The sequence below is a fragment of the Scyliorhinus torazame genome, chromosome 27 (assembly GCF_047496885.1).
Source record: "Scyliorhinus torazame isolate Kashiwa2021f chromosome 27, sScyTor2.1, whole genome shotgun sequence".
Lineage (NCBI taxonomy): Eukaryota > Metazoa > Chordata > Chondrichthyes > Carcharhiniformes > Scyliorhinidae > Scyliorhinus > Scyliorhinus torazame.
Window position 1 is genome coordinate 32,586,644 of NC_092733.1, and position 20,295 is coordinate 32,606,938.

Consider the following 20,295-nt stretch of genomic DNA (forward strand, 5'->3'; position numbering starts at 1 on the left):
GCTCCCTCCCCACTGTCCCCATCAAACACTCCCAGGACAGGTAGAGCACCGAGTAAGATACAGTGTAAAGCTCCTTCTACACTGTCCCCATCAAACACCCCCAGGACAGGTGCAGCACGGGGTTGGATACAGATTAAAAGCCCATCTACACTGTCCCCATCAAACACCCCCAGGACAGGTACAGTACGGGGTTAGATACAGAGAAAAGCTCCCTTGACACGGTCCCCATCAAACACCCCCAGGACAGGTACAGTACGGGGTTAGATAGAGTGTAAATCTCCCATGACACTGTCCCCATCAAACACCCCCAGGACAGGTACAGCACGGGGTTAGGTACAGAGTAAAGCTCCCTCTACACTGTCCCCATCAAACACTCCTAGGACAGGTACAGCACGGGGTTAGATGCAGAGTAAAGCTCCCTCGACACTGTCCCCATCAAACACTCCCAGGACAGGTACAGCACGGGGTTAGATGCAGAGTAAAGCTCCCTCGACACTGTCCCCATCAAACACTCCCAGGACAGGTACAGCACGGGTTTAGATACAGAGTAAAACTACCTCTACACTGTCCCCATCAAACACTCCAAGGACAGGTACAGCACGGGGTTAGATACAGAGTAAAACTCCCTCTATACTGTCCCCACCAAACACTCCCAGGACAGGCACAGCACGGTGTTTAGATACAGAGAAAAGCTCCCTCTACACTGTCCCCATTAAACACTCCCAGGACAGGTACAGCACGTTGTTAGATACAGAGTAACGCTCCCTCTCCACTGTCCCCATCAAACACTCCCAGGACTGGTAGAGCACCGAGAAAGATACAGAGTAAAGCTCCCTCTACACTGTCCCCATCAAACATTCCCAGGAGAGGAACAGCACGGTGTTAGACACAGAATAAAGATCTCTCTATACTGTCCCCATCAAACAGTCCCAGGACAGGTACAGCACGGGGTTAGATACAGAGTAAAGATACCTCTACACTGTCCCAATCAAACACTCCCAGGACATGCACTGCACGGGGTTAGATACAGAGTAAAGCTCCCTCTACACTGTCCCCACCAAACACTCCCAGGACAGGTGCAGCACGGGGTTAGATACAGAGTAAAGTTCCCTCTCCACTGATCCCATCAAACACTCCCAGGAGAGTTACAGCACGGGGTTAGATACAGAGAAAAGCTCCCTCTACACTGTCCCTATTGTTGGGAGTTTGTACTGAGTATTGTATAAGTATAGGTAACTTGTCCTAGATATTATATAACCTAGATATGGCATGCAGAATCATAGGTTTTAGTGAAATAATAAAATAGAGTTAGGTGAGTAATGAAATGAATGGGTGATCTATGTAACCTGATGTAATTTAGCATAACCCTGTGTGAAGTAACATAATCAAACACAGAATAGACAACCTAATGTAATCAAGTATAGTTGACATAATCAAAGCAGAAGACCCAGAAAAGTAGCTTAGCAATTACTAATTAATAAAAGCAACTACTAATCATTTGGGAATACAGTGAATATTGCTTCGTGACTTACTTTAGTAATAAACCATAATAAACAAGAAAGAATAAAGAAAGCAGATGTTTCCTATACATTCGGCCTAAGTCAGCTAAACCACGATTGTTGCACAAGCAGAAAAGTAGAGATAAGGGCAGGAGTTATAACCACCATGGTTTAAGAGACAGAGAGAGGAAAAAGGAAGCGACCAATCGTGACTAAAACAGATAAAAGGCATCTAAAAATAATAGTGGCCAAAAGCGAGGTCCGGTTGTAGAGTAAGATAAGAAAGATGAGGACCTTGAGATATGGAACTAAAATGTATATAAAAAGCCTGTAAGCCTGAGGGCTCTTCGGATTGTTCCGGACATCCCGATTTTATTCTCTTGTACTAGTTGAATAAAATCCACTGCTTGGAAGATCGCTGTTCAGACTCTCTGTTCTAATCGATACTCACGAATTGTCGTCTTGGGGAACCACGACAGAATTGGCGCTGCGAGCAGGGTTGGAGCGAGATCGCCCAGAAAAGCATCTGGAAGGAGTGGCGGAGACGGAGGTCCGACCGGGGCTGGACATCCCAAAGCCGGCATTCTGACAGCAAGGTGAGCAAATTTGTATTGCATGTAAATCCTTGTTGTCGGAAAAGGGATCTCGAGGCCCGGCGCACCCGGCTCTTTGCTGGTCCTGGATCTCCCCAAACCCAAAAGATATCCTGCAAAGGTGAAGCTAAATTGGGTAAAGTACTTTGAGAGACTGAGCCTGATCTGAAGAGTGGAGCATTGCATGCAAAAGCGCGCTGAGAATACTGTATTGTCTGTGAATGGGTAAAAAGTGAGACGGGAAAAAGACCGAACGCTAAATTAATGCAATTAGGTTAAGTCAAGCGGTTTGGAGCGGGTTTTTCAGGTCACGACTTGCCCGGAAGAGAGTAAGTGTGGAAGAATCTGCCAGTCCAAACCTACCCAGGACCTCGGGTAACGGACGTCAACCGAGAGGGAGAGAGATCAGTGAGAGATCGCTCTCTGACCTAATACGGTAATTAAAAGCACATTACACTGACACGACCACCTAGCGGTGAGATTGATACAACAGGTTGAAAAGAAAAGTCAGGGGATTAAAAATTAACAAAAAACAGAAGCAACCCTGGATTGGGAAAAGGTTACACATGTAACTAATTTAGAAGAGATAAAAAATGAGTGGCCGTATGTGAACTGGGAAGAAATAGCCGACAGGAATTGGATAGACGAGATAGAATTAGAAACTCTAGAGAAATTAATAAAGGAATCTGACCGCTACAGGGTTTCTGTACAAATAGACAAACAAGTGAGAACATACTACCCCATAGCCCGGGAGAGGAAGATAGTGCCGGGACAGGGGATTACTGGGAAGTGGATATCGGAACCCCGGTTAGAGTTACAGATATTGACAAAGGAAACCCAAGAGAAAGGTAAACAGGGGACTGAACACGGGAAAATAATACAGCAAGTGATCATCACTGTGATACCTAACTCTGACAAATTGAGTGATAAGAATTGTGACAGTAGCCCAAAAAGACGAATAATGGAACACAAGTTTAGAACACCAGTGGAGAAATTAGGGGAGAAGTTCCCAGCCCTTAGGGGAGATATAGAACACGTTTCTAAAAAGTGGGCTAAAAGAACAAGCAAGACCAATACACAGTGGCCGGAGGAAGGCACATGGGACGTAGAGAGGTGTGAGGACCAGAAAGGAATGATAAAGAACTATAAAATTAAGGATAAATCGAGCAAAAGAAGGGAGAAGCGAGAAAAGGAGTTAGAAATACTAGCATTGTTTGAGCAAGAGGGGAAAGAGAAAAGAAGGGCATGGAGGGGGGACAGGAGGCAGATGCCAGTACAATTTCGGGAAAAAGCAGAATTGGAAGATCCAAACGAAGCCCCGCCCCCATATTTAGGGGAACAGAGCTCCAAGGGACTGTACCCAGTTATATCAGGTACAATGAATTTTGAGGGAGAATATAACATGGAACCAATGACGAAGGATGAATGGAAAGAAAGGGAGAGAGAAAAGAAACAAGATATAGAAGAAGCGGCTAGGAAAGTAGAAGAGGAGTTGGATGAGCTGAGTCAAAAGAGAAAGGAATTGATAGAAGAAGTAAATATGGTAGAACTTTTGGAATGGGCAAAGGAGACAATGAAAGCGGATAAGGAACGAGAAAGGAGAGGGAAGAATGTTAAAGAGGGATGTAAGTGGAGAACAGAAGAGGATCTCTCCAAATATGGGAGTGAGACGTCACAGGGAAGAATAGAAGGAAAGAGAGTAGGATGGAACAGAGAGGAAAAAGAAAAAGAAGAGATAGGCTGGGAAGTACCCGAAGGGACAAATAGACAAAGATTGGAAAAGCCATGGACATGGAAACACCCAGAGAGGTACCCGGAGAAAAATAGAAAAAAGGGAAAGATGGAAGAAGAGACAGAAGCAAGTAGTGAAGACGAAGGGGGACAATCAGTGTTAGGGGGACGAAGAAAATCACTGCGAAAGAAACACAAACCTGTGAAATTTCCAGATGAGGATAGAAGAGAAAAAAGCATGCTCCCAGTGATTCTGAAGGGTGGCAGACTGCAGTATATCCCTTGGTCAGGACAGGATCTGCCTAGTTTAATTAATGAATTACCCAATATTTTGGATGGAGCTGGAAGGTGGATTGGACAGTTGGAGGCGGGAATGATGGGGAAAAGGATGGCACTGGGTGACGTCAAAGCTCTCTTGACAAAGGTGCTAGGAATGGACCAAATGGCAGAAATAATGAGACGTGCAGGCATCCCGATGGCAGCTTATGACCCAGACGTAGATGGGACACCCATGGACCCGTATCGCCAAGACATATGGCAGGCATTGCGGGATACATACCCCAACCGAATGGATGTAAAAACCCTAAGGGGGGAGCCATTGGGTGAGGAGGAGAATGCGGCTGTATACGTGGAAAAACAATTAAGAAGATGGAGAAGGGACACGGAAAGGGACATTCTAACAGACCCACTGACCAATGCCATGTTCCGGGCTACAATACTGGAGGGCTTGCCAGTCCCAGCTAAAACAAGACTGGAGGAGGTGGTGGGCTTGGACTCAAAAAGTTACCGAGAGTTTGTTGATTATGTTGCCCATGCAGTAGAGAGACATCGCAAAGATGAAAAGAATGCAGACAAACAGCTGAAGGAGATACAACGTAAACTCCTTCAGGCACAGTTGGAAGAGATCAAAAACAAGGATAAGATAAAGGCAAAAGAGGATCTCGTACCCAGAAAAATAGCACCGGTGGTGGTGGAACAAAAATTAGAGGAACAACCAGCACCAATAATATTAGGGGGGAGCGGAGATGGAGGCCAACCCATCGTAACCTATAACATTTCTGCCTTCCCACTGTCCATAAACCCAGAAGCTTGTGGCCTAAATTATCAAAATCCATACGCTCTGCAAGGTCAAACTGACAGGAATAGAAATGGGAAAGGACAAGGAGGTGGTAGGCCATCCTATCAGAATCAGAGAGGACAGGGACAGGTTAATAATCAGGCTCCGAGACAGGGACCATTGCCTGGCCCTCCAGGGGTGTGTTGGGGGTGCGAGGAGGCAGGGCACATAAAAAGGAATTGCCCGCGAAATTCCCACAGGCAGGGAGAGAACCAGCAGCAGACAAGCCAGCAAATGATCCAAGTGTCACCAAACAGCATCCCGATGTTTCAAGGGCCGGTAAATCATCAAATTTCCCCATAGGGAGGCCCAGAGAACCCCAAAATGGTAGGACAGTACGTACAAATAACAGAAACCGCAGAACAGGAGCCTATAGTTAACGTTAGAGTAGGAGGGATCGAGGTCCCCATGATGATAGACACCGGCGCCACATGTACGTGCATACAAACGAAATATGCGGATCACTTACCATTGTCAAACCAGTTTATAAAAACTGTGGGGTTCTCGGGGAAAGTAACATTAGCTCGAATGACGACGCCGGTGCCTGTTACCATTGGAAACAAGACTACCCATGTACCTGTCTTAATATGTGATAAAACTCCTTTAAATCTATTAGGAAGGGATGCAATCCTAGGTTTGGGACTAAAATTAGAATGTACAGAACAGGGAATTGATTTGATGGGAATATATCCACTTGAGATACCAGGAGAAGAAAGGGTTAATGTATATTGGTTGGGAGATGTAGAAGAACAAGTTAAAAGAGAAATATGGGAAATTTGGGGAAAACTTATAGATGCCAGGATACCTCAAGCCAAATGGCCAAGAACAGAATTACACAGTACAATGATATTTGATGAGAAGCAGGAACCTGAGATCCAGGAGAAATGGGAAAGAGAGGCGGGACAAGAACAGGAAATAGAGACAGGAAGTATTTTAATTGGACTAGAGGGAGCAGCCCTCACAATCGTTAGGAATAAATGGGTTGATAAATGGTTCTCTGTACCTGGAGCAGGGCCACATGTCACATTGAAAGTGAATCCGGAATATAGATCAAAAGACCTAGGACCAATGGTGTTGAAAGCACAAGACTTAGAATTTGTTCAGACAGACAATATAGATATTTGGACGTCCAGTGACGGACAAATGACGAAGATAATTTTGGATGTTAAGTTGCTTGGGAAACCAAAGCAAGTAACAATAGGAGTGCAAATTGAGAAACATGAACTAGAATGGAGAGAGAGTTTAGAGCAGGATTTGAACTCCCTCCCGCAGGAATTGTGGTCCAGACAGGACACGGATGTGGGGAGGGTCAAAACCGCTAATCCAGTTGAAGTCAGATTAAAGACAGGACGCCAGGGGCCTTATAGGCCCCAATATCCAATCAAGACAGAAGCAATTGAGGGAATTAGAGGAACAATTAAGGGATTGATAGAAGCAGGGGTATTAAAAGAGACCCGAAGCAGGTGTAATACACCGCTGCTACCGGTGAAGAAAGCGGACGGAGAAAAATGGAGATTGGTGCATGACCTCAGAGCAATTAATGAGGTAGTGGAAGATATGCCAGTAGAAGTTCCGAACCCTTATACCTTGTTGACAAATATACCACCTGAAAGTAAATGGTTTACTGTGATAGACCTATGTTCGGCATTTTTTAGTGTGCCGTTAGCTCAAGAAAGTCAGTATCTCTTTGCATTTACGTTCGAAGGGAAACAATACACATACAACAGGATGCCCCAAGGATTTAAACATTCTCCACATGTATTCAATCAGGTGTTGAAAGAAGATTTAACAGGAGTGCAGTTGGAAGGAACACTGATACAATATGTGGATGATTTGTTATTATGCACAGAAACACAAGAACAATGCAGGAAGGATAGTTTAAAACTGTTAGAAAGACTAGCAGAAGGGGGCCATAAGGTATCCAGGAAAAAGCTGCAGATGTGCCAGGAGAAAGTAGAGTACTTAGGAAGAGACATATCAGCGGGACAGAAAGGGATAGCTTCTCAGCAGATCAAAGCTGTATTAAAGATTCCGAAACCACAGACGGTGGGCCAAATGATGACATTTTTGGGAATGACAGGATTCAGTTCAGAATGGGTGGAAAACTATGCGGAAAAAACGCAGGCACTACGAAAGGTAATGAAGGAGGCAGGGTGCGAAGAATTGAAAGCCAAATTGAAATGGGATAAAGATGCTTCAGACGCATTTGAAAATATAAAGACAGAAATGGCACAAGCTCCGGCATTGGCTTTACCGACATATGACAAACCCTTTGACTTATTTGTGAGTAACAGGGAAGCCGGATTTGCTACAGCAGTGCTAACACAGGAAAATTGCAAGGGTAGACGAAGGCAGGCTGTAGCATATTACAGCACCAGGCTAGACGACGTAGCAATGGGATATCCTCCGTGCTACCAAGGCCTGGCAGCAGCTTGGTGGGCGTATGAAAAGGCATCTACAGTCACAATGGGATATCCGATAAACATACATGTGTACCATAAGGTAGCTGAGTTGATTGAGAAAGGGAAATTTGTTCTGACACCGGCTAGAATTCATCATTTTCAAATGCTGACCACATTTCCGGACATTACGATAGTAAAGTGTAATAGGGCTAACCCAGCTGACTATATGCCACTGCCACATGAGGGAGAGGAGCATGAGTGCGTAAGAGAAACCAGGGCATTTATGAAATTGAGGCAGGACTTGAAGGCAGAAAGCTTAAGCACAGAAGGGAAGAGGACATTGTACGTGGATGGTTCATGTTGTAGGGATCATAAGGGAAATCATGCTGGCTATGCAATAGTCGAACAGAAAGGGAAATCGTTTGAGGTAATAGAGGCAAAAGAATGTGAACAGCCATGTTCAGCCCAGTTAGCGGAGCTTGAAGCACTGACCAGAGCATGTGAGTTAGCAAATGGAGAAGCAGTGGAAATTTATACTGATTCGGCCTATGCCCACGGGGTCTGCCACCTGTTTGGGGCAATATGGAAGCAAAGGGGATTTATGAAAAGTGGAGGAGGACCAATACACCACGAGGGTCAAATTAGGGCTTTAATAAAGGCCATGATGGGCCCAAGAGAATTAGCCATAATTAAGTGTCAGGCGCACAAAAAGGGGACGGATAGCATCACACAGGGAAACACCAAAGCAGACCAGGCAGCTAAAGAAGCATCAGGATACATTGAGGCCACAATAGCCCCAGTAGAGATAGCAAGACCACACCCAGGGCCAGGTGTGGGGAATATCGAACCTCAGATCACTTTAGAAGATGTGGCACAGCTACAGGAGGAAGCCCCTGTAGCTGAAAAGACAATGTGGAAAGATAGAGGAGCGATACAAGGACAACATGATCAAGTGTGGAGAAATGGGGAGGGATTGGTCATAGCACCCACAACATTACTGACCGTACTAATCAGCGAAGCACATGGAGTGGACCACTGCGCCAGAGGAGAGGTGGCTAGGAAGATCAAGAAAGAAGGATTCTGGTCACCATACCTGCAGAACTCAATTGATTACATGCTAAGTCAGTGTGAGGTGTGTGCTCAGAATAATATCAGGAAGGGCATTACTGCCCCAATAGGGCATATACCCATTCCCGAGGGACCATTTCAACATCTCTGCATGGACTATGTAGATATGGGAAAGGTGGTGAGGGGGAAAAGATACATGCTAGTGATTATTGATCGATTCAGCAGATGGATAGAAGCAACACCATCCAAAGATCAAGGATCTGGAACTGTCATTAACTTCCTGTCAAAAGAACTTATCCCGAGATTTGGCATACCCATGCAATTAAGTTCAGATAATGGGTCTGCTTTTATAGGAAGGGCACTAAGGGAAACTCTCTCAGCACTCCGAATAAAGCAGAGGTTTGGATGTGTGTATCATCCTCAATCCCAAGGGATGGTGGAGAGAGCAAACGGAACCCTTAAGGCTAAAATCAGCAAAATTTGCAGTGACACAGGAAAAAATTGGATGGATGCTCTGCCATTAGCTTTAATGCAATATAGGTGTCAGGAGAACAGAATCACACATTTGAGCCCACATGAGATGATGACAGGAAGAGTAATGCCGGTACCAAAGATCAGAGGAGCAGGTGGCCCCGCGCTGGAATGTTTAGATCAGGACGCAAGAGAGTATGTACGACAATTAACTATTATACATAGAACTATATTTGAACAGGAAAAAGCCAAAGAGGAAGAGAGCCCTGCAGCAGAACACCTTATCAGACCTGGAGATCGAGTATACATCAGGAAGTTCCGGAGACGTTGGAACGAACCGAGAAGGGAAGGACCATTTGAAGTCACTAAGGTGTCTCCCACGGCGTTGCAAGTTGAAGGCAGCACACTGTGGTATCACTTGAATCATTGTACCAGAACGGTAACTGGGGTAGAAGAGAGAGGGGAGGTTGAGGACGGTGCCGGTGCGGATCAAAGTAGCAGTGAGGAAGACATAGAGCAAGACGAGGAGACTCGTGGGGAGGTGGAACAGAGTCAAAGTAGACCGGAAGGAGTAGATGATGATGAAAGTAGTCCTGTGCATGGGCTGGCTGATGATACAAATGCCCAGCCTGAGCCTGTTAGTCAAGATGCCGAAGAAGGTGAGAACAGGGAGGGGCCCTCATTCCCTACCTGGGACTTGGAAACTATTTCCTTTGAGGACTTCCTTGACCCATAACAATGGAAAGTGGAGTTCAGAGACCATAAGGGTGCAGGTTCAGGGAGGTGGAATATTAAAACAAGCCAGACGAAAACGGTCAGCAAGCACAAATACTGTATGGGAGAAAGCACAGACAAACGCTTGGTGGAAATGGGCTGCATATACTGGTAAGAAAAATAATGATGGGAAAGATTGTGTGATATGTGCGGCGGACAGACCACACACCCAGGTAGCTGATATACCGTGGGGATCAGGAGACTGTTGGACCATGATATTAAAATGGAAAAAAGAAATGTGTCGCCCATATAGCACTATCCCACGCATCTATGTACACAAGAATCGAACTTACAAGTATGACGCAATAGACTGTTCAGCTAATGCATGTGATAACCTTTGTAAGGGGACAATGCCGAGATGTCAAGTCGAATGTATCCTACGTGCTGGGGCAAAGCATATCTCCTCCCATGTGGCCCGCCAGTGTCCAATATGGCCAAAATCGGCTGTGGATGCGGTCCCGGAGGAATGGCAGGTAAAACCCAACTTACAAGTCCAAGATTGCTATTGGAGGGAACAAGACGCGGGAAGTAATTTGGGAAATTACACAGGACAGTGTGAAAGGATTTGGGACGTTTCTGACATCCGTGGTCTGCTCAACCCTGCTACTGCCAACATAACAGGGGGAATGTCACCCCCTCCCTATGTATTAGAACATCAAACAAATCAACTGGCCGATCTCTGGTGGCTTTGTGGCCCGGAAAAAGGGCTGCTGGCTACGTTACCACCGGATTGGCATGGCCTGTGTGCTCGAGTAATGCTGGCCCAGAGCACTGTGATACTACCGGTGGAAAGCAGCATTACATCACGTAGAGCTAAGAGAGCATATACCCTTGACCCTAACGTAAAACTGGATGCAATTGGCCAACCCCGAGGTATCCCGAATGAGTTTAAAGCTAGGAATGAAATAGCCGCTGGGTTTGAATCCATCTTTTTCTGGATATCACCCAACAAGAATACTGAGTGGATCAATTACATTTATTATAATCAGCAGAGGTTTATTAATTATTCGAATGATGCCCTGGCTGCTTTGGGGGAGCAGTTGGATGCAACCAGCAAAATGGCATGGCAAAATCGACAGGCATTAGATTGGCTTCTAGCTGAAAAAGGAGGTGTGTGTGTTATGTTTGGGGATCAGTGTTGCACATTTATCCCTAATAACACTAGTCCAGAGGGGTCTTTTACACAAGCCATGAATAAGTTAAAGAATCTTGCGACAGAGATGAAAGATAATGCTGGATTTGGACAGGGGGTATGGAGTTGGTTGGATAGAATGTTCGGAAAATGGGGGGCATGGTTTGCCAAGGCCGGAGCTATAGCAGTCACAACAATAGTCATTTTGGGATTAATATTTTGTTGTCTCCTACCCGTCCTGAGATCCTTCCTTTCCAGGATAGCGGCACGGCAGATGGTGACTCGGGTGCTCAGCAGTTCGCGTTCAGGACGAACAACAGAAGAATGGGGAAACCTTAAGTCGCCCCCTCAAAGTGAATTTACCATGACCTTGGTTGAAGTTGAATCTCGTCACTCTATGAGCTAACTGCAGTTATGGACGATCGTCTGGTGAAAACGATACGCACCTTGCTGAAAGTCGCGACTGCCCGAAAGAACTTAGTCTGTACACAGGAATCAGTCTTTTTTCCCTTTCCTTGCCAAGAGTGGGGAGGTTTTTGGCTGATGACTGTTAGGAGCAGGCAACCTGGGGGAGCAGCCCGAGAATCTGAATCTGGCTAGCCACATTATGTTAAAAGTATAACAGGGGCATTGGCCCCTGGCCAAAATATTCGGCTCCTCCACATTGCCTGCAGAGAGCGATTAGATTTAAAATGCATTTTCTAAAAAACGAGGGGTTATTTGAGTTTGGTAATTGTGGTGAGGCTAGGAGATAGCCTCAAAGGGGGGACATGTTGGGAGTTTGTACTGAGTATTGTATAAGTATAGGTAACTTGTCCTAGATATTATATAACCTAGATATGGCATGCAGAATCATAGGTTTTAGTGAAATAATAAAATAGAGTTAGGTGAGTAATGAAATGAATGGGTGATCTATGTAACCTGATGTAATTTAGCATAACCCTGTGTGAAGTAACATAATCAAACACAGAATAGACAACCTAATGTAATCAAGTATAGTTGACATAATCAAAGCAGAAGACCCAGAAAAGTAGCTTAGCAATTACTAATTAATAAAAGCAACTACTAATCATTTGGGAATACAGTGAATATTGCTTCGTGACTTACTTTAGTAATAAACCATAATAAACAAGAAAGAATAAAGAAAGCAGATGTTTCCTATACATTCGGCCTAAGTCAGCTAAACCACGATTGTTGCACAAGCAGAAAAGTAGAGATAAGGGCAGGAGTTATAACCACCATGGTTTAAGAGACAGAGAGAGGAAAAAGGAAGCGACCAATCGTGACTAAAACAGATAAAAGGCATCTAAAAATAATAGTGGCCAAAAGCGAGGTCCGGTTGTAGAGTAAGATAAGAAAGATGAGGACCTTGAGATATGGAACTAAAATGTATATAAAAAGCCTGTAAGCCTGAGGGCTCTTCGGATTGTTCCGGACATCCCGATTTTGTTCTCTTGTACTAGTTGAATAAAATCCACTGCTTGGAAGATCGCTGTTCAGACTCTCTGTTCTAATCGATACTCACGAATTGTCGTCTTGGGGAACCACGACACTATCACCAGGACAGGTACAGCACGGGTTTAGGTACAGAGTAAAGAAACCTCTACACTGTCCCCATCAAACACTCCCAGGACAAGTACAGCACGCGGTTAGATACAGAGAAATGCTCCCTCTTCACTGTCCCCATCAAACACTCCCAGGAAAGGCACAGCACGGGGTTTAGATACAGAGAAAAGCTCCCTCTACAGTGTCCCCATCAAACACTCCCAGGGTAGGTACAGCACGGGGTTAGATACTGAGTAAAGCTCCCTCTCCACTGCCCCCATCAAACACTCCCAGGACAGATACAGCACGGGGTTAGATACAGAGTAAAGCTCCCTCTACACTGTCCCCATCAAACACTCCCAGGACAAATACAGCACGGTGTTAGATACAGAGTAAAGATCCCTCTACACTGTCCCCATCAAACACTCCCAGGACAGGTACAGCACGGGGTTCGATACAGAGTAAATCTCCCTCTAGTCTGTCCCCATCAAACACACCCAGGACAGGTACAGCACGGGGTTAGATACAGAGTAAAGCTCCGTCTACACTGTCCCCATCAAACACTTCCAGGACAGGTACAGCACGGTGTTAGATACAGAGTAAAGCACCCTCTGCACTGTCCCCATCAAACACTCCCAGGACAGGTACAGCACGGGGTTCGATACAGAGTAAATCTCCCTCTACTCTGTCCCCATCAAACACACCCAGGACAGGTACAGCACGGGGTTAGATGCAGAGTAAAGCTCCCTCTACACTGTCCCCATCAAACACTACCAGGACAGGTACAGCACGGGGTTTAGATACAGAGAAAAGCTCCCTCTACACTGTCCCCATCAAACACTCCCAGGACAGGTACAGCACGGGGTTAGATACAGAGTAAAGCTACCTCTCCACTGTCCCCATCAAACACTCCCAGGACAGGTAGAGCACCGAGTAAGATACAGAGTAAAACTCCCTCTACACTGTCCCCATCAAACACTCCCAGGACAGGTACAGCACGGGGTTAGATACAGAGTAAAGCCCCCTCTACACTGTCCCCACCAATCACTCCCAGGACAGGCACAGCACGGGGTTTCGATACAGAGAAAAGCTCCCTCTACACTCTCCCCATCAAACACTCCCAGGACAGGTACAGCACGGGGTTAGATACAGAGTAAAGCTCCCTCCCCACTGTCCCCATCAAACACTCCCAGGACAGGTACAGCACGGGGTTAGATACTGAGTAAAGCTCCCTCTCCACTGCCCCCATCAAACACTCCCAGGACAGATACAGCATGGGGTTAGATACAGAGTAAAGCTCCCTCTACACTGTCCCCATCAAACACTCCCAGGACAAATACAGCACGGTGTTAGATACAGAGTAAAGATCCCTCTACACTGTCCCCATCAAACACTCCCAGGACAGGTACAGCACGGGGTTCGATACAGAGTAAATCTCCCTCTAGTCTGTCCCCATCAAACACACCCAGGACAGGTACAGCACGGGGTTAGATACAGAGTAAAGCTCCGTCTACACTGTCCCCATCAAACACTTCCAGGACAGGTACAGCACGGTGTTAGATACAGAGTAAAGCACCCTCTGCACTGTCCCCATCAAACACTCCCAGGACAGGTACAGCACGGGGTTCGATACAGAGTAAATCTCCCTCTACTCTGTCCCCATCAAACACACCCAGGACAGGTACAGCACGGGGTTAGATACAGAGTAAAGCTCCCTCTACACTGTCCCCATCAAACACTCCCAGGACAGGTACAGCACGGGGTTAGATACAGAGTAAAGCCCCCTCTTCACTGTCCCCACCAAACACTCCCAGGACAGGCACAGCACGGGGTTTAGATACAGAGAAAAGCTCCCTCTACACTGTCCCCATCAAACACTCCCAGGACAGGTACAGCACGGGGTTAGATACAGAGTAAAGCTACCTCTCCACTGTCCCCATCAAACACTCCCAGGACAGGTAGAGCACCGAGTAAGATACAGAGTAAAGCTCCCTCTACACTGTCCCCATCAAACACTCCCAGGACAGGTACAGCACGGGGTTAGATACAGAGTAAAGCCCCCTCTACACTCTCCCCACCAATCACTCCCAGGACTGGCACAGCACGGGGTTTCGATACAGAGAAAAGCTCCCTCTACACTCTCCCCATCAAACACTCCCAGGACAGGTACAGCACGGGGTTAGATACAGAGTAAAGCTCCCTCCCCACTGTCCCCATCAAACACTCCCAGGACAGGTAGAGCACCGAGTAAGATACAGAGTAAAGCTCCTTCTACACTGTCCCCATCAAACACTCCCAGGACAGGTGCAGCACGGGGTTGGATACAGATTAAAAGCCCATCTACACTGTCCCCATCAAACACCCCCAGGACAGGTACAGTACGGGGTTAGATACAGAGTAAAGCTCCCTTGACACTGTCACCATCAAACACCCCCAGGACAGGTACAGTACGGGGTTAGATAGAGTGTAAATCTCCCATGACACTGTCCCCATCAAACACCCCCAGGACAGGTACAGCACGGGGTTAGGTACAGAGTAAAGCTCCCTCTACACTGTCCCCATCAAACACTCCCAGGACAGGTACAGCACGGGGTTAGATGCAGAGTAAAGCTCCCTCGACACTGTCCCCATCAAACACTCCCAGGACAGGTACAGCACGGGGTTAGATACAGAGTAAAGATACCTCTACACTGTCCCAATCAAACACTCCCAGGACATGCACTGCACGGGGTTAGATACAGAGTAAAGCTCCCTCTACACTGTCCCCACCAAACACTCCCAGGACAGGTGCAGCACGGGGTTAGATACAGAGTAAAGTTCCCTCTCCACTGATCCCATCAAACACTCCCAGGAGAGTTACAGCACGGGGTTAGATACAGGGTAAAGCTCCCTCTACACTGTCCCCATCAAACACTCCCAGGACAGGTACAGCACGGGTTAGATACAGAGAAAAGCTCCCTCTACACTGTCCCTATCACCAGGACAGGTACAGCACGGGTTTAGGTACAGAGTAAAGAAACCTCTACACTGTCCCCATCAAACACTCCCAGGACAAGTACAGCACGCGTTTAGATACAGAGAAATGCTCCCTCTTCACTGTCCCCATCAAACACTCCCAGGACAGGCACAGCACGGGGTTTAGATACAGAGAAAAGCTCCCTCTACAGTGTCCCCATCAAACACTCCCAGGGTAGGTACAGCACGGGGTTAGATACTGAGTAAAGCTCCCTCTCCACTGCCACCATCAAACACTCCCAGGACAGATACAGCACGGGGTTAGATACAGAGTAAAGCTCCCTCTACACTGTCCCCATCAAACACTCCCAGGACAAATACAGCACGGTGTTAGATACAGAGTAAAGATCCCTCTCCACTGTCCCCATCAAACACTCCCAGGACAGGTACAGCACGGGGTTAGATACAGAGTAAAGCTCCGTCTACACTGTCCCCATCAAACACTTCCAGGACAGGTACAGCACGGTGTTAGATACAGAGTAAAGCTCCCTCTACACTGTCCCCATCAAATACTCCCAGGACAGGTACAGCACGGGTTTAGATACAGAGTAAAGCACCCTCTACACTGTCCCCATCAAACACTCCCAGGACAGGTACAGCACGGGGTTAGATACAGAGTAAAGCTCCCTTGACACTGTCCCCATCAAACACCACCAGGACAGGTACAGCACGGTGTTAGATACAGAGTAAAGCTCCCTCTACACTGTCCCCATCAAATACTCCCAGGACAGGTACAGCACGGGTTTAGATACAGAGTAAAGCACCCTCTACACTGTCCCCATCAAACACTCCCAGGACAGGTACAGCACGGGGTTAGATACAGAGTAAAGCTCCCTCTACACTGTCCCCATCAAACACTCCAGGAGAGGTACAGCACGGGGTTAGATACAGAGTAAAGCTCCGTCTACACTGTCCCCATCAAACACTTCCAGGACAGGTACAGCACGGTGTTAGATACAGAGTAAAGCTCCCTCTACACTGTCCCCATTAAATACTCCCAGGACAGGTACAGCACGGGTTTAGATACAGAGTAAAGCTCCCTCTGCACAGTCCCCATCAAACACTCCCAGGACAGGTACAGCACGGGGTTCGATACAGAGTAAATCTCCCTCTACACTGTCCCAATCAAACACACCCAGGGCAGGTACAGCACGGGGTTAGATACAGAGTAAAGCTCCCTCTACACTGTCCCCATCAAACACTCCCAGGACTGGTACAGCACGGGGTTAGATACAGAGTAAAGCTCCCTCTCTACTGTCCCCAGCAAACACTCCCAGGACAGGTACAGCACGGGGTTAGATACAGAGTAAAGCCCCCTCTTCACTGTCCCCATCAAACACTCCCAGGACAGGTACAGCACGGGGTTAGATACAGAGTAAAGCTACCTCTCCACTGTCCCCATCAAACACTCCCAGGACAGGTAGAGCACCGAGTAAGATACAGAGTAAAGCTGCCTCTACACTGTCCCCATCAAACACTCCCAGGACAGGTACAGCACGGGGTTAGATACAGAGTAAAGCTCCCTCTACGCTGTCCCCATCAAACACTCCCAGGACAGGTACAGCATGGGGTTAGATACAGAGTAAAGCCCCCTCTACACTGTCCCCAACAATCACTCCCAGGACAGGCACAGCACGGGGTTTCGATACAGAGAAAAGCTCCCTCTACACTCTCCCCATCAAACACTCCCAGGACAGGTACAGCACGGGGTTAGATACAGAGTAAAGCTCCCCCTCCACTGTCCCCATCAAACACTCCCAGGACAGGTAGAGTACCGAGTAAGATACAGAGTAAGGCTCCTTCTACACTGTCCCCATCAAACACCCCCAGGACAGGTGAAGCACGGGGTTGGATACAGATTAAAAGCCCATCTACACTGTCCCCATCAAACACCCCCAGGACAGGTACAGTACGGGGTTAGATACAGAGTAAAGCTCCCTTGACACTGTCCCCATCAAACACCCCCAGGACAGGTACAGTACGGGGTTAGATAGAGTGTAAATCTCCCATGACACTGTCCCCATCAAACACTCCCAGGACAGGTACAGCACGGGGTTAGATGCAGAGTAAAGCTCCCTCGATACTGTCCCCATCAAACACTCCCAGGACAGGTACAGCACGGGGTTAGATGCAGAGTAAAGCTCCCTCGACACTGTCCCCATCAAACACTCCAAGGACAGGTACAGCACGGGGTTAGATACAGAGTAAAACTCCCTCTCTACTGTCCCCACCAAACACCCCAGGACAGGCACAGCACGGGGTTTAGATACAGAGAAAAGCTCCCTCTACACTGTCCCCATTAAACACTCCCAGGACAGACACAGCACGTTGTTAGATACAGAGTAACGCTCCCTCTCCACTGTCCCCATCAAACACTCCCAGGACTGGTAGAGCACCGAGAAAGATACAGAGTAAAGCTCCCTCTACACTGTCCCCATCAAACATTCCCGGGAGAGGAACAGCACGGTGTTAGACACAGAATAAAGATCTCTCTATACTGTCCCCTTCAAACAGTCCCAGGACAGGTACAGCACGGGGTTAGATACAGAGTAAAGCTACCTCTACACTGTCCGCATCAAACACTCCCAGGACAGGAACTGCACGGGGTTAGATACAGAGTAAAGCTCCCTCTACACTGTCCCCATCAAACACTCCCAGGACAAATACAGCACGGTGTTAGATACAGAGTAAAGATCCCTCTACACTGTCCCCATCAAACACTCCCAGGACAGGTACAGCACGGGGTTCGATACAGAGTAAATCTCCCTCTAGTCTGTCCCCATCAAACACACCCAGGACAGGTACAGCACGGGGTTAGATACAGAGTAAAGCTCCGTCTACACTGTCCCCATCAAACACTTCCAGGACAGGTACAGCACGGTGTTAGATACAGAGTAAAGCACCCTCTGCACTGTCCCCATCAAACACTCCCAGGACAGGTACAGCACGGGGTTCGATACAGAGTAAATCTCCCTCTACTCTGTCCCCATCAAACACACCCAGGACAGGTACAGCACGGGGTTAGATACAGAGTAAAGCTCCCTCTACACTGTCCCCATCAAACACTCCCAGGACAGGTACAGCACGGGGTTAGATACAGAGTAAAGCCCCCTCTTCACTGTCCCCACCAAACACTCCCAGGACAGGCACAGCACGGGGTTTAGATACAGAGAAAAGCTCCCTCTACACTGTCCCCATCAAACACTCCCAGGACAGGTACAGCACGGGGTTAGATACAGAGTAAAGCTACCTCTCCACTGTCCCCATCAAACACTCCCAGGACAGGTAGAGCACCGAGTAAGATACAGAGTAAAGCTCCCTCTACACTGTCCCCATCAAACACTCCCAGGACAGGTACAGCACGGGGTTAGATACAGAGTAAAGCCCCCTCTACACTCTCCCCACCAATCACTCCCAGGACAGGCACAGCACGGGGTTTCGATACAGAGAAAAGCTCCCTCTACACTCTCCCCATCAAACACTCCCAGGACAGGTACAGCACGGGGTTAGATACAGAGTAAAGCTCACTCCCCACTGTCCCCATCAAACACTCCCAGGACAGGTAGAGCACCGAGTAAGATACAGAGTAAAGCTCCTTCTACACTGTCCCCATCAAACACTCCCAGGACAGGTGCAGCACGGGGTTGGATACAGATTAAAAGCCCATCTACACTGTCCCCATCAAACACCCCCAGGACAGGTACAGTACGGGGTTCGATACAGAGTAAAGCTCCCTTGACACTGTCCCCATCAAACACCCCCAGGACAGGTACAGTACGGGGTTAGATAGAGTGTAAATCTCCCATGACACTGTCCCCATCAAACACCCCCAGGACAGGTACAGCACGGGGTTAGGTACAGAGTAAACCTCCCTCTACACTGTCCCCATCAAACACTCCCAGGACAGGTACAGCACGGGGTTAGATGCAGAGTAAAGCTCCCTCGACACTGTCCCCATCAAACACTCCCAGGACAGGTACAGCACGGGGTTAGATGCAGAGTAAAGCTCCCTCGACACTGTCCCCATCAAACATTCCCAGGAGAGAAACAGCACGGTGTTAGACACAGAATAAAGATCTCTCTATACTGTCCCCATCAAACAGTCCCAGGACAGGTACAGCACGGGGTTAGATACAGAGTAAAGATACCTCTACACTGTCCCAATCAAACACTCCCAGGACATGCACTGCACGGGGTTAGATACAGAGTAAAGCACCCTCTACACTGTCCCCACCAAACACTCCCAGGACAGGTGCAGCACGGGGTTAGATACAGAGTAAAGTTCCCTCTCCACTGATCCCATCAAACACTCCCAGGAGAGTTACAGCACGGGGTTAGATACAGGGTAAAGCTCCCTCTACACTGTCCCCATCAAACACTCCCAGGACAGGTACAGCACGGGTTAGATACAGAGAAAAGCTCCCTCTACACTGTCCCTATCACCAGGACAGGTACAGCACGGGTTTAGGTACAGAGTAAAGAAACCTCTACACTGTCCCCATCAAACACTCCCAGGACAAGTACAGCACGCGTTTAGATACAGAGAAATGCTCCCTCTTCACTGTCCCCATCAAACACTCCCAGGACAGGCACAGCACGGGGTTTAGATACAGAGAAAAGCTCCCTCTACAGTGTCCCCATCAAACACTCCCAGGGTAGGTACAGCACGGGGTTAGATACTGAGTAAAGCTCCCTCTCCACTGCCACCATCAAACACTCCCAGGACAGATACAGCACGGGGTTAGATACAGAGTAAAGCTCCCTCTACACTGTCCCCATCAAACACTCCCAGGACAAATACAGCACGGTGTTAGATACAGAGTAAAGATCCCTCTGCACTGTCCCCATCAAACACTCCCAGGACAGGTACAGCACGGGGTTAGATACAGAGTAAAGCTCCGTCTACACTGTCCCCATCAAACACTTCCAGGACAGGTACAGCACGGTG

At 47.7% G+C, this 20,295-nt stretch overlaps 1 protein-coding gene across 2 annotated transcripts; it reads left to right on the plus strand.

Annotated features, from left to right (window-relative positions):
* The first annotated feature begins 1,202 nt into the window (after positions 1 to 1,202).
* Positions 1,203 to 11,378, plus strand: LOC140403343 (uncharacterized). Of its 2 annotated transcripts, none has more exons than XM_072491234.1 (2): positions 1,203 to 2,528; positions 9,123 to 11,378. In XM_072491234.1, exon 2 carries the CDS (start codon positions 9,457 to 9,459, stop codon positions 11,191 to 11,193), a length of 1,737 nt encoding a protein of 578 aa, XP_072347335.1. In that variant the 5' UTR covers positions 1,203 to 2,528; positions 9,123 to 9,456; the 3' UTR covers positions 11,194 to 11,378. The 2 variants fall into 2 exon arrangements, with proteins under 2 accessions (XP_072347335.1, XP_072347336.1); XM_072491235.1 differs by having other exon boundaries at positions 1,203 to 2,095.
* The last annotated feature ends 8,917 nt before the right edge of the window (positions 11,379 to 20,295 follow it).